The 13,920-nt window shown below is 36.9% G+C and overlaps 1 protein-coding gene across 1 annotated transcript in view; it reads right to left on the reverse strand.

Moving 5' to 3' along the window:
- Positions 1–13,708, reverse strand: part of EYS (eyes shut homolog) — a 453,978-nt gene extending 440,270 nt beyond the window's left edge. Inside the window, exons 1-2 of the mRNA XM_073336354.1 lie at positions 13,626–13,708; positions 3,958–4,124 (exon numbers count right to left, since the gene is read on the reverse strand). Coding sequence (XP_073192455.1) covers positions 3,958–4,114 — 157 coding nt within the window. The 5' untranslated portion in view covers positions 4,115–4,124; positions 13,626–13,708. The remainder of the gene's footprint in view (positions 1–3,957; positions 4,125–13,625) is intronic.
- Positions 13,709–13,920: the final 212 nt, after the last annotated feature.

Consider the following 13,920-nt stretch of genomic DNA (forward strand, 5'->3'; position numbering starts at 1 on the left):
AGACTTCCTACTGCTATAATTTTACATGGAAGGTGCTCAGATATTACAGTGATGGACAACAGCTTAAAACCCTGAGATACACAGCTCTCTCTGAAAAGGGTCTGCTATTGAATTATGCCTTCATGGAAACAGGAGACTACAGTCCTACTGAATTGAATACACAGTTGACATCTGTGATGTGCACAGCTAGTTCTTTTGTACTCCTAACCCTTAAAGAGAAATAGACGAGGGGGAGGGGCTCTGATTGGGTGTTAGAGTACACTAGGCAGCTGGAAGATGTCCTGGTAATGTCCCACCAGAGAGGAGTTTGAATCATATTTGGAGCTGGGAAAAAGTTTTTCAGCTAATAGTAAATTTGCAGAAAAATGGATTTTTCAGGGTATCAAAACTTTGTGAATTCAGTGAATAGTTTCAGCCAACACACAGAGTGGTTTTTTTTTTCAAATGTTCCAAATTGACATTGTTTTGAAATGTCATTTCAAACCAACAACTGAAACTTTTTGTTCAACCCAAATTATTTTGGTTTGTTCTTTGTTTTGTCAGGAAAAAACAAAACAAAAAAATCAGTTTTGGTTCAAGTTCAACCAACTTTTTCTTTAGCTATTCTGGTTCTGCCATCCCTGTTAGCTGTTTGGAAAAAGCTCGGGTCTGGCCAATAGCAGTTTGGGAGAGGGGACAGATAGAAGGGCATCACAAGGTGCTTGGAGCTAGCCTGAGTGCTTTACAAGCTTTCTGATCCCACTGCAGTCCCAATATGACACATCATGCCAAAGATTAACAAGAATTTCATTTTTTTAAATTAGGAAAAACACATTTGATAAGATATTTTAAATTGAATGTCCATACATGAAATACACCATCTGGTATGATATTTCACATTTTGTGGAATTCTAGAGAATAATCAAGGTGCAAACTTAATGCATGAAGAACATAGTGATAAGTAATCTTTGAAAATTAATATACTAGGTTTAAAATTGATCATAGTATGATTGTTAATTAGAGTTACACGTCTAACTCTCTATTAATCACATTGACAATTTGTTGCTATCTGTTCTTAAAACTAGTTTATATCAAATAAGGCTCTTGACATATCCCTTATCAAAAGTGATACCTCCTCTATGACTGACATTCAAATTGCAACAATCTATTTAAAAAGTTGTGTAACTCCAGTAGTTATACTCAGTAGTTCTTGTTCTAGTCTTTTAGCTTCAAAGGTAGATTGGGAAAGCAAAATGACAAATTGCATTATTTTACCTACTGAGAACATGTACTCCTGAGAAATCCATTAATTTTTGAAAGAGAAATATTGCAGTTCTCATAAAGAATGCTTGGATTGCCACCTAGAAACAGAAATCCTTGTGCACATGGCAGGATTGTACTGTACTGTAATTTCCATGCACTGTTTCTGTAATCTGCCTCCACCTTGTTTTGGAGGACTATGTTAAATCAAGCTTTTGCCTCTCTGCTGAAGCAGTCAGTTAGTGTTGGGCTGATGGTTTTAGTGATGTGTGTACTTGTTCCACAGAAACTGGTTTGATCAACAACATCATTTTCCTTCTAACGACTGAGAAGTCAGCAAATGATAAGTATGTTCTTTTTTTTGTTTTGACTCTGAACTGGATTTAAACCAGTAACCTAGATGCAAAACACCTTGTAGCCCATTACTATTTTCCAAAGCCATCCAGTCCCTTGAGACTTGTTAGCATTGTTGTAGGGCAAATGGCCAAGAGGCATATAATATCATTGTTTACTGTTCTACAGATCCACATGTGACAGTCTGTACCTGTGAATTCATCCCTTACACACTATTGTAATAATGTCTGTGCAAAGAATGTGTTTAAGGTATCATTTGAAAACTCATAATTTGCTGATCGTCATTGTCCTGGTAAAATATGTATGGCAACTTTGTATGCAAAGTTATAAGATTCCACTGTATGGTGTTACTAAGACATGTTCCAAGTCTGGGGAGCAACCAAACCAGCTCCTCAGAGACAAAGGGCAAGCTGACACCTCAGCCAGGTGTAAGCAAGGTCAAATGGGCCATCACCTGCTAAGTGGCTATTCTTTGGAAGGAAAAGGGACATGGGTGAAAATCTCCATCAGAGCAAAGAAACAGAATAGAGTTCCTGTCCAGGGAGACTGCCTGTTCCCCTGTTCCCAGCTGGAGAAGCTTCTCAAAGGAGAGAGAGGACTAGAAAAAGAAAGGACAGAAAACCCAAATTCTCTCTCTGTGTGTCTCTATCCAGAGCATTCACAACACCTGAGGAACAAAGAAATCAGTGTTGGACTGGGGGAGGGATCCTGACTGATAGAAGTTCAGCAAGTAGAACTTCTGAAATGTGGTTAGAGAGACTTTGCTTTGAATTTAGCCTATTTGTTAAGCTAGGCATTAGTTGCATTTTATCTTTATTTTTCTTGTAACCAAGTCTGACTTTTATGCCTCATTACTTGTGTTCACTCACCATCTATCTCTTTGTAGTTAATAAACTTTTTGTATTGTTTTATCTAAATAAATGTGTTTGAATTGAAGTGTTTGGGAAAATCCATTTGGGATAACAGGATCTGTGTATTTCTGTTAATGAAATAACAGACTTTATATGAACTTGTATTGTCCAGGAGAAGGCTGAACAGTACCAGACGCACATTTCTGGGGAAAAATCTGGGACTGGGAATGTACTGGTGTCACCCTGTCACGTAATTCCAGAGTGGCTGACTGCAGCACTCTCACAATATAGCTGGGAGTGATTTACATGCTGAAGAATGTGTGTGAGCAGAACCAGAGTGGAAACTACAGCAGCAAAAGCAGTGTAAAAGGCACCTGAGGTAAGAGGTCTGAGATGCAACAGCTGTTCATCAGTCTACATAGTACCCTGTGTATGCCACACTAAAACTGTGGAATATTTTACCTACCAACTACATACAATCACACATTTACCCCCTTTAAATTTATTAAATAATTGAAGAGGGCACAACGAATTGATATTAAAGTTAGTCGGAAAAAAATTGAAATTCCAATTTTTTTGAAAAAAAGCATTTTTGTGATTTTTTTTTTGTGTGAAAAAAATTATCTTCCATTCTTCCCCCTTTCTCATGCTCCCCCCAAAGCCAGCTGTATTTGGTAGGGTATACTTATCTAATTTTGTATGAGTTGGGGGGCGGGTAAATTATTATTTAAGTTACATATTTTATTAGAGGCTTCTAGGACAGCAGTGCTAGAGAGCAAGCATATTTTTATTTCAGATGTTTTAATAGTTTCTATCATCAGCTTTAGAATATAAATTATAAAGCATATTAATTATATATGCTCACTGTAACTGGAGGTAGCATAAAAACCACAACTTCAAAAAATATTAATAGAGATTATATAGAGATTATTTTACACCTTTTCCTGACAGAAAAATAATTCAGTGCTCACAAGCACAACTGCACAGTGCCTGTGCATAGAGTTATTTTCTCCCTAATTTCACTGAGCCTGGTTTTAAAATATGTGTAGTGTGTTTACAGCTTACCAAGGAAACTAGAACACATTGGACAGTTTTGTCTGAACATCTTCAAGTAGAGGCCACCAATAACTCAGTATTTCAATTATCCATTTAGTTATTTTTATTTATATTTTCATACGAAAAGCTACTGCATTTGTCACTTCATGGGCCTAAAGTTATATACCATTTTATAAGTGAAGATGAACCATTTAGCTGGGAATGTATTTTAGTTCTTTTAGCCTGCTGTCAAGTAAAGATATGTATAGTTATGAGACCAGACTGTGAAATATTTCAATCTGAACAGTATATTTTTGAAGTTATTACAAGTTCGTGCCCATGACATTTTAAGATTTGAGGGAGGACAGGAATGCAATAGCAAATCACATTTTAATTTTAACAGGAGGGAATAATATTTCAGCTTTGCCTTTAGCCTGCACAAACTTCTATGCATACACTTAAAGTGTCATGTTAGTACCTGTATTCATTGATTCCATCTTCACAAGTGGCTCCATGCTGGCACCAGTTCTCTTCACAGTCATTAATGTTCTCCAGGCACGTTCGCCCAGTCCATCCAGGAGCACAGACACATTGAGAACTCTTGTTGTCCTCATCAAGGAAGCAGCTACCTCCATTTTCACATGACTAAAAGTGAGAATTACACACAAACAAGAAGAGGGTTTCATCTCTACGGGTTGTCCTTACCTAAGAAATTTGATTAAATAAACTGTTTTGGAAATAACTGGGAGTGTGACAGTTTTCTCTCACAACATGGTCAAAGACAAATCTCAGTGAATTAAAATATAAAGTGCAATGAAGATAAGCCAACATTTGAATCTATTGTTGTGTACAATGTTATGATACAGTGTAACTATACAGTTTGTTATAATTGGTTATAAACACACGTATTTTAGGTAAGATGACAAATAATAAAATAGCCTATTCTGTTAAATGTAGAAAATAAAAGCATTGCAGCCTGTAGCATAGCTATAATTTAACTTAGAATAAAGCTCTAGTCAGCAGATATGAACATTTTTGCTGGTTCGGTAATGATTAGCTAGAACAGTGGTTTTCAACCTTTTTTTCATTTGCAGACCCCTAAAAAATATTGAACAAAAAGTTGGAAATCTTAGACGTAGTCTGTGTACCCAGGGGTCTTCAGACCATAGCTTGGAAACCACTGAGCTAGAAGAAGCAAAAGGCTGTATGAGGAACAAAGGGCACACTTTAGAATATAAGTATTTGTTATGTTCTAAAATATGGGTATTAAAAAAAACCCTATGTGACTGAATGAGACAAGGACATCACATTTCATCTGTTTTTGGACTTAGAATTCTAATTGTTTTTTTTTTTGGGGGGGGGGGGTTAAAATATATGTATCTTTGAAAGAACAAAACAAAACAAAGTAGTAATATAATTTTCAGATAGCCATGACATTTCTTGCTATGGTAAACCCTCTTTAAAATGAAGTTGCTGGTTTTGTTGAGAAAATAAGCCACCAGTCACTATAGACATAATATCGAACAGTTTGTCAGGAAGACTAATTCTCTAGCCAGCCACTGAATGTTGAAAGATCTATAGGCAATTTGAGGGATTCCTACTTTAGCTGGTCATTACAATGTGAAGACTGACAAATGTAACATATTAACATAATTTTGGGGGCATAGAAGGAGAAGCACTGAAACAGATGCGTAAGACTTTTTGAACCAAAATCTGCTCTTACTTAAACCAGGGCAACTCCACTGAACCTTAAGAGCAGAAATAGTTTCTTGCATGCACCTTTCTACATTTCTCTTGTGCTTAGTTGTTGGATACTCTGCTTTGAGTGGCAAGTAAAACTTAGCAGATACAAATATATCACCTACAGTATTATTTAATGAAAATGCAGGTTTGTGATGCTTAAAGGAAAATGTTTGTATGACTTGTGTATTCTGGATTTTCCAAGGGTTGTCAGGAAGAGGAATTAATATAATTCTATGACTATGCCAAAGAGGATGGCTCTAGACTGTTCTCAATGGTAGCAGATGACAGAACGAGGAGTAATGGTCTCAAGTTGCAGTGCGGGAGATTTAGATTGGATATTAGGAAAAACTTTTTCACTAAGAGGGTGGTGAAACATTGGAATGCGTTACCTAGGGAGGTGGTAGAATCTCCTTCCTTAGAGGTTTTTAAGGTCAGGCTTGACAAAGCCCTGGCTGGGATGATTTAACTGGGAATTGGTCCTGCTTCGAGCAGGGGGTTGGACTAGATGACCTTCAGGGGTCCCTTCCAACCCTGATATTCTATGATTCTATGATTCTATGATTCTATGACTAACCTTTAAAATTCTGCTAGTGTCTTCAATCTATCCTGTATATAGTTCTGAACCTGTTCTGATGCTTAGTAAATATTTTACAGGGTTGGCAAGGACTAGCACATTTTGCAATCTGCTGATTGTAAAAGATGAATAAATCTTGTTGGGGAAAAAATACTCTTTTTTTTTCTTTAAACAAAAAGGTTCATTCATTTTCCAATGTATCAAAGATCACCTGAGCTCTAGGAAGGAAATGTATCCTCTTTTCTTGTCAGTGTTTAAGTTTTAAGGTCTCTTTTCAGCTTCCATGCAAACTTAGCCTTCATAAAAATAGGAAAAACTATTTTTAAAAAATATGAAACTAAGGCTTTTCTTGCTAGTCTATTTTCATCTAAAGAAAATGGTGAATTGGGCTCTGCCAATGATCTATGTATCTCAGTTTGATTGAGTCTGAATCCATTTAAAATGTTATCAAGGTTTGTAGCAATAAAAATTCTTGCCGGAAATTCGCTATATTAATTTGTCTTTGATTAAGTTTTAAACTGACCTTAAAATTGGATCTTTTTGCTATGCTATTAGTGTTAAATACTGGAATTATGCTGGGCTCATTTCTCAATGTGACTACTCTTGATGGATGGAACTACTCAGCTTGAATAAAGTCGGTAGAATCAAGCCCTCTTTACAGTTATGGAAATATCTTTTCCCTTTTATATATAAATGTATATATCTTGCCCTTTTATTTTGTCTGGGTATTTCCTGAGGTTTTGCTAAATTTTCAAGTCTCTAAATGCTCTCTCCCACTCCCTTTGTTATTGGATCTCATATAAAATGTTTTCCTTGATTTCAAAGTTCATTATTGAATCATGCATCAGGAAATTATAAATAAAATGTTAAGAAAAGCAGAGTACGTTTGAATTTAGGAATAAAACAAAATATGAGGTCTTTATATCCCCAATATACCTTTATGAGGCTAGTCTACCCACTGGTGTTTCTCTATATTTGATCAGAGATAACAGCAGCATTATGAGTATAGTATATATGTGTGCAAGCGTGCTTCCTCACCAATTATAGAGTCCAAAACCTTAAGGCCAAAAGGTACTATTATGATCAGCTAGTCTGATCTCCTGCATATACCAGGCCAGACACTTTCACTCAGTGATTCCTGCATCAAGCCTGTAAACTCTGTTTGAGATAAAGCAGACCTTTCAGAAATATCTAATTTTGATTTAAAGACTCCAAATGATGGCGAGTCCATGATGTCCCTAGGTGAGTTGTTCAGTGGTTATCTTGGAATCCACTGACAATGAAAAGGAGTTAGGATCATTGCAAATTCCAACTGAACCTGAGCTCCCAGTGTGGTATTGTAGCTAAGGGGGCACAATTAAAAATGTGCACCTTATTTCTAGTCCGAATTTGAGTAACTTCATCTAGCTATTAGGTTGTGTACTGCCTTTTTCTGTTCAAATGAAGAGCTGACTAGTATCAGGAATCTATTCCCCATTTAGGTACTTGCAGACCATGAGCAAGCCATCTCTTAACGCTTCTCTTGGATAAACTAAATCGATTGAGCTCTTTTAGTCTCTTACTATAAAGCAGGTTTCCCACTTTTCAAATAATTCTTGTAGCTCTTTCCTGAACCGTTTCCACTCTGGCAAAATCCTTGCTGAAGCGTGGACTGGCCATAGAACTGAATACAGTATCCATGAATGGCTTTATCTAAAGGTAATAATACCACTTCCCTACTCCTGCTCTATACTCCCCTGCTCTTACAACCAAGGATCACATTTGTCCTCTTAGCTACAGCATTACCCTTGGAACTTATGTTCAGCTGGTACTTTCAATAACCCCTAAGTCCTATTTATTCTCACTGCATTCCAGGGCAATTACCCTCCAGTACATGTGACCTAAATTCTTTATTTCTAGATATATGACCTTGCATTTTACTGTATTAAATGTATATTGTTCAAATGAGCCTACCTTGACAACTGGCAACCTCCCTTTAATGTTCATTTAACAATCACATGATCCATAAGCCCCTAGCCTACAAACACTTACTCACATGAGTAACTTTCTGTATGTGAGAGGCTCCATTAAGCTAGTAAGGGTACACTGACCCACTTGTACTAATAATCTATTCTAGCAACCTGCTTCAATGTTCTAGATTAGATACGGCTTCAACAAGAATTCCGATGGCACCTTGAAGACGAACAGATTTTTTTTTTTAAAATTACAGATACAGGCATAAATATATATTGGCACATGAAGAGAAGGGAGTTACCTTACAAGTGGAGAACTAATGTTGAAGGCCAATTCAGTCAGGGTGGATGTGATCCACCTCCCAATAATTGATGAGGAGCTGTCAATATCAAGAGAGGGAAAATTGCTTTTGTAGTGAGTCAGCCAATCCCAGTCCCTATTCAAACCCAAATTGATGGTGTTAAATTTGCAAATGAATTGTACCTCTGCAGTTTCTCTCTGAAGTCTGTTTTTAAAGGTTTTTTTTTTTGTTGAAGAATGGCTATTTTAAAATCTGTTATTGAGTGTCCAGGAAGATTGAAGTGTTCTCCTACTGGCTTTTGTATGTTCCTCATTCTTCATTCTTTGGCAGTGAGTTCCAGAGTCTAGGCCCATCTGGGCGATTGGGGGAATGGGATATGTTTTCCGCAGTTGCGTACCTCTCCATATCAGCTGACACTTTCATTGTTCCATTGGAATATATGTCTATGGTCTCCCTAGAGGGGAGTCAAGGCTTCATGCCCTGTCAGCTCTTGCACCCTCAGAGGCAGTTTCAGAAGGGAGTCCAAGTCAATGCCAGTTACAGTGGTGTTTTTTGTGATGTGGCTGCCTGGTGACACTGGGAACTAGACTGGGCTTATTTCCCAAGGGTTATCATATGGCAATGTCTTTTGGTAACTACCAACCTGGGCTGGATTCCAACCAGTTACCTAGAAGTGAAAGGCTCCAGATTCCATGACCAGTTCCCTGAGTCACCTGTTCCTCTGGGTGTGGCTTTACTTTCCATAGGAACTAAAAAAAGAGGATTGAAGGGTGGGGGAGGGGTTGTTAGGAAAGTTGTTCTTCAGTTAGATTTAAATCAGGACTGAGATCACAACTGAAACTGAGTAAAGGGGTATGAATTGCAGAGTGCACATAAATGTTGCATTCTAATTGCTGGTATGAAATAAAAAGTGCATAGTTCGCATAAACACAGTCCTCTTTCAAACAGGACTACACGTTAACATAGTCCTGTTTGAAAAAGGACTATGTTAATGGAAGCAAGCTACCTTTTAGTTCACACCATCAGCACCCACACAGAATAGTTCAGTGAAACATTTTGGTGCACTATGCAATCCATACTCCTGTAGCCTGCACTGCAGGGCAGTGCAGACAAGTCCTTATATCAGCAGTGGGCAACCTGCGGCCTGCACGCAGCCCATCAGGGTAATCTGCTGGCAGGCCGCAAGACAGTGTTTGCATTGACCGTCCCCAGGCACGGCTAGGCACGGCTACCCACAGCTCCCAGTGGCCGTGGTTTGCCGTTCCCGGCCAATGGGAGCTGCGGGAAGTAGCAGCCCATTGGCCACAGGTTGCCCACCACTGCCTTAGATTATTATACTCCAGTTTGGATAGAAACAGAAATAATTTTAGAAGGAATTGTTAAGATACTATTCAAATTGTTAAGATACTATTCAAATCACAAAAAGACCTCTATACAAATGGTTTTCTAACCCTTTCATTTTGCAAATTAAAACTAAATTCTGATATTCTTACACTCAGTAGTACCCATTAGACTACTTGTGGAGTAAAATACTATTAAGTATAAGTAAGGGTATCAAAATCTGCCCTTGATAAGAGTGAGATCATTTGATGAGCCACCTTTCCTCATTCCCCCAATACCAGAAACTTCCCAAGGCTTGTATATCAAAAATAAAGGTTTTTTTTAAATGCCTTGTTATGTGATAATGATAAAGAAATACAGGCAGTTACTTTTCTCTAAAACTGAACAAGAACATTTCTTACAATAAAGAAACAGTGTGATTCCCTACACAACTCTCTCTCTCTGTCTCTGCTTCACTGTCCAGTTTCTGCCAGGAAATTTCCCAGTCCACTTTGCCTGGCTTCCTGTTACAATTTTAATAAACAATATTGTCCCTTTTTATAGTAAACCCTAATCATATTATTGCAGATTATCTCATGCATTATCACTGCAAAGCCAATCTCATAGTTGTAGGCAGGGCAACCAAAAAATGCCATAAAGTGAAAATGATCCGTTAATTTGCCCTAGTTGGCAAGTGACGATATTCTCTTCAGGACTCATGGGAGACATAATGGGTAGAAAGCAGGATTCTGTTTGTTTTTTTCTTCAAGAAATGAAACAAATGTTTACCTTTTTGCTGTCTTTTACCTCTGATCCCAGACAATGAAATAAATATCCATCCTCAAATTGAGAAATGGTCTTGGATTATAAACTCAGTATGTCATGACAATGTATAGAAATATACAGAAAATACCTTTTTTCCAGAAAGTTATAGTGGTTGCTGGCGGTGTCTAAAACTTATGCCTACAATGAAAACTGACTGAGCTACTACCTTTATTCAGAGATTTTCATCCTAAATTTGCAGAACTGCAGAAGTAAAATTCATTTGCAAATTTAACACCCTTTGGGTTTGAATAGGGACTGGGAGTGGCTGACTCATTACAAAAGCAGCTTTGCCTCTCCTGGAATTGACACCTCCTCATCAATTACTGGGAGTGGACTACATTCACCATGATTGATTTGGCCCTGTCAACACTGTTTCTCCACTTGAGAGGTAACTTCTCTTCATGTGTCAGTATATAATGCCTGCATCTGTAATTTTCACTTCATGCATCTGAAGAAGTGTTTTTTTACCAATGAAAGCTCATGCCCAAATAAAACTGTTAGTCTTTAAGGTGCCACCGGAATCCTTGTTGTTTTTGTGGATACAGACTAACACAGCTACCCCCTGATACTTCATCCTAAAGTGTGTCTCAAACTACAGTCCTGAAGTTTTAAAATTCCACCTGTTATTCAGAGGATATCTGTCCCCGCAAAGGTGGATTACGTAATCCCCATAAATGATAGTCAGGGCAGGTAGAATGTTAAGGTTCCATGTCTGTACGAGTATTGTATAATAGCACTAAAATACCAACCTTCTCTGGGGTAGAATGGCCCAAGCTAAAATCCCACACAATTTGAAAGTATAAATTGTTAATCTTTTATAACCACAACAGTCCTTGTAGCAGCCCAGTGTACTACAGAAGGTGAATACCATGTTTGAACATATTTAGACTTTAGGGTTTATAATTAGTTCATACTTTAAACAAAAAAATGTAGTTCTACTTTGAAAAGTGGCTCCTAAATTGAAACAAAAAAATCTACACCCATTGACCGTGTCTCATTGAAACCAGATCAAATTTGTTTTGCTTACATTGCAAGTATAGCTTTTTTCTAAATGTCAGACCTGCAAAGCCAACCAGGAATCTAAAAGCCAAGCCATGTTATTTCTGGCTCATACATCACCAGTAATAAACATTCTGCCCACAGAAGAATTATTTGTATGGGGGACAAGTCTGAGATAAATCAGAAAAGCCATTTTTTGAAAAATGGGTGGGTTTTAGTTTTTGAAAACCATTCTTTTTCCCCACTTATAACTCAAAAATGACAGGTTTCAGAGTAGCAGCCGTGTTAGTCTGTATCCGCAAAAAGAAAAGGAGGATGTGTGGCACCTTAAAATTTATTTGAGCATAAGCTAGTTGGTTTACCGTTATCCCTAGGGCCCCTGGGCTGGGACCCGGAGTAGAGGGCGGGCCCAGGTCCCTCCCTTTCCACTCCCCTCCTCTAGGACACTAGTGGGGCAGTTAATACCCCAGTTCAGGGGCAAGAAATGGTGCCCTGAAACCCCCCCGCCCCCCCAGAAGAGAAAGCGCAAGACCAATCATAGTAGTGCCGGCAATTTGCCACTATATATATATATATATATATATATATATATATATATATATATATAATTTCATTCATACCTACAAAAAGAAATAATGGCTTTAAATGTTTAAGAAATTATTTAATTTAATTCCTTAATGGAAACTGTAGCATCACTTACAATATTACTAACACTACACCAAAGACCGTTCAGAGTTTTTTAAGTCATTTTCATGAAGCAAATGATATTAATTTACCGATCTCTGCACTAAGGAGTTGAGCAAAAAGGAAATGTATCTCATACTTTCTTTTTATTTCTGTTTTCTTTCACCTTAGAGAAAACAGTAGTTTATTACATTATGACCAAATTAAATGCCTCATACAATATATATATACAGTCCACATAAATTTATGACTGTCTCTGTAATGTTTGTATGAATAAATTAGATATGTCTTAAGGCTTTTAAGGAAATATTACAATAAAATGTTTTAGTAGCTCCCATCAGCATCCTTGGCACATCATCACTTCCCATCCTAACTAGTCATAATGATTATTGCATCATTATAGTGTTATGCAAGGTACAGTAAATTTGCACTCAGTATAGCACTTTAAATCATAAAAATATTAAAATTTACCAGATGCTGAACAATTTAAATTTAAACCTTTAAGGCAGTAAGTATTTCTGTGTTATATTTCATATTCATTGGTGAATGTGGTACCCATGGACTTCAAGGTAAAATAAATGTTGATTGCTTCTTTGTAAATGCATTGCCTGCTTTGTACAGTATATTTTTGTGGTAAGTATATTTCAGTAAAATAATTGACTACATCAAATCTTTTTAAGCACAGGTTATCATGTCTGGGCAGCTGTTTGAAATGACTAGGACACAAACATTGTTTTTCAAATAAATATCATTATGAAAAATACAATAGAATTTTATTTCCTCCAATAAAATATCCTAAAAATTGAAAATAAGGGCCCAGGACTGCAGCTCTTTGTTATGTGAATAAATTTTAGTCACACAAATAGTTCTATTGAATGGACTACTCATATGAGTAAACAGTTTCAAGATCTCATCACATCTTTCTTTAGAAATGGGTTGAGTCATTTTTACAACAGAGTTTGTAATGGTATTGAAAATAGCCAAGTAAATATACAGTTGTCCTGTAGTACAGAAAGGAAAAAAAAAAAAAAGAGAAGAAATTCTGTCATAATTTACACCAATTCAATTGACTGCTGAGCCTTTAAAGTCAGATCAGTATATCTTGCAGGTATTTACATGGTCTTGTACATACCATGTACATACCTGTACATACCATGTACATGGTCATGGTTTCTTTATATTGTCTAACTCAATGTGTAGCACTCTAGCCTCTGGACCAAATGATCCTGAATACAATTTCTACACGTGGAATCAGTCTGACGGCTAATACTAGCACTGGAGTGCGGGGGCAACGGTAGTATGATCATTTGGCTACCATGCTGAACTGAGGCTTCTTCCACACATTCATTGTCCAAACAGATGCATAGGATTCCATTGTACTTTTTGAATATGAATTGGGGATTACTCTCTTCCCCTGGGAAGCATTTCCTCACATAACAACAATGGATTCTAATACCTTAAGTGTTTGGGAGTGATTTCTGGGTTCATAATGGATAATATATTTGCCTGAACAGTCATTGCATTACTATTATATAACTCATTACTTCATAAAATATTTTGAGATACTCTGAATGTGAACCAAATTTAATTCAATCCTATACATGCAGGTTCTTAGTACTTACAATGAGAATTTCTATGTTTTTTTTTTTTATAAATTTATAATATTTTCAACTACCATTACTTGATTGTGGTTTTATAATATTTTATTTTCATAAAGTATTGGGGTGAACATATTACTTTATCTTACCTCTATATTTTCAATACATGGTAACAAACATGTATAATTAAGTCCATGAGGTCTGTCCACACACAGTTCCTCTGAGGTGCAGCTTATATTGTAGAATAAGCAGGCATCGATATCCAGTTCACATTTTTCACCTTCAAATCCTATACCATACAAAGAGAAAATTTTTAATCACAGTTTATTCACATACATTGACATTGGGGCTAGCCATGACGCTAGTAGTTAACATAACTCTAGGAGTAATTGGACCATTTTATGTTTCGAAAAGGACACTTCAAACAAAGCATGAAAGGAGAGT

This window comes from Lepidochelys kempii, chromosome 3, assembly GCF_965140265.1.
Source record: "Lepidochelys kempii isolate rLepKem1 chromosome 3, rLepKem1.hap2, whole genome shotgun sequence".
Classification (NCBI taxonomy): Eukaryota; Metazoa; Chordata; order Testudines; family Cheloniidae; genus Lepidochelys; species Lepidochelys kempii.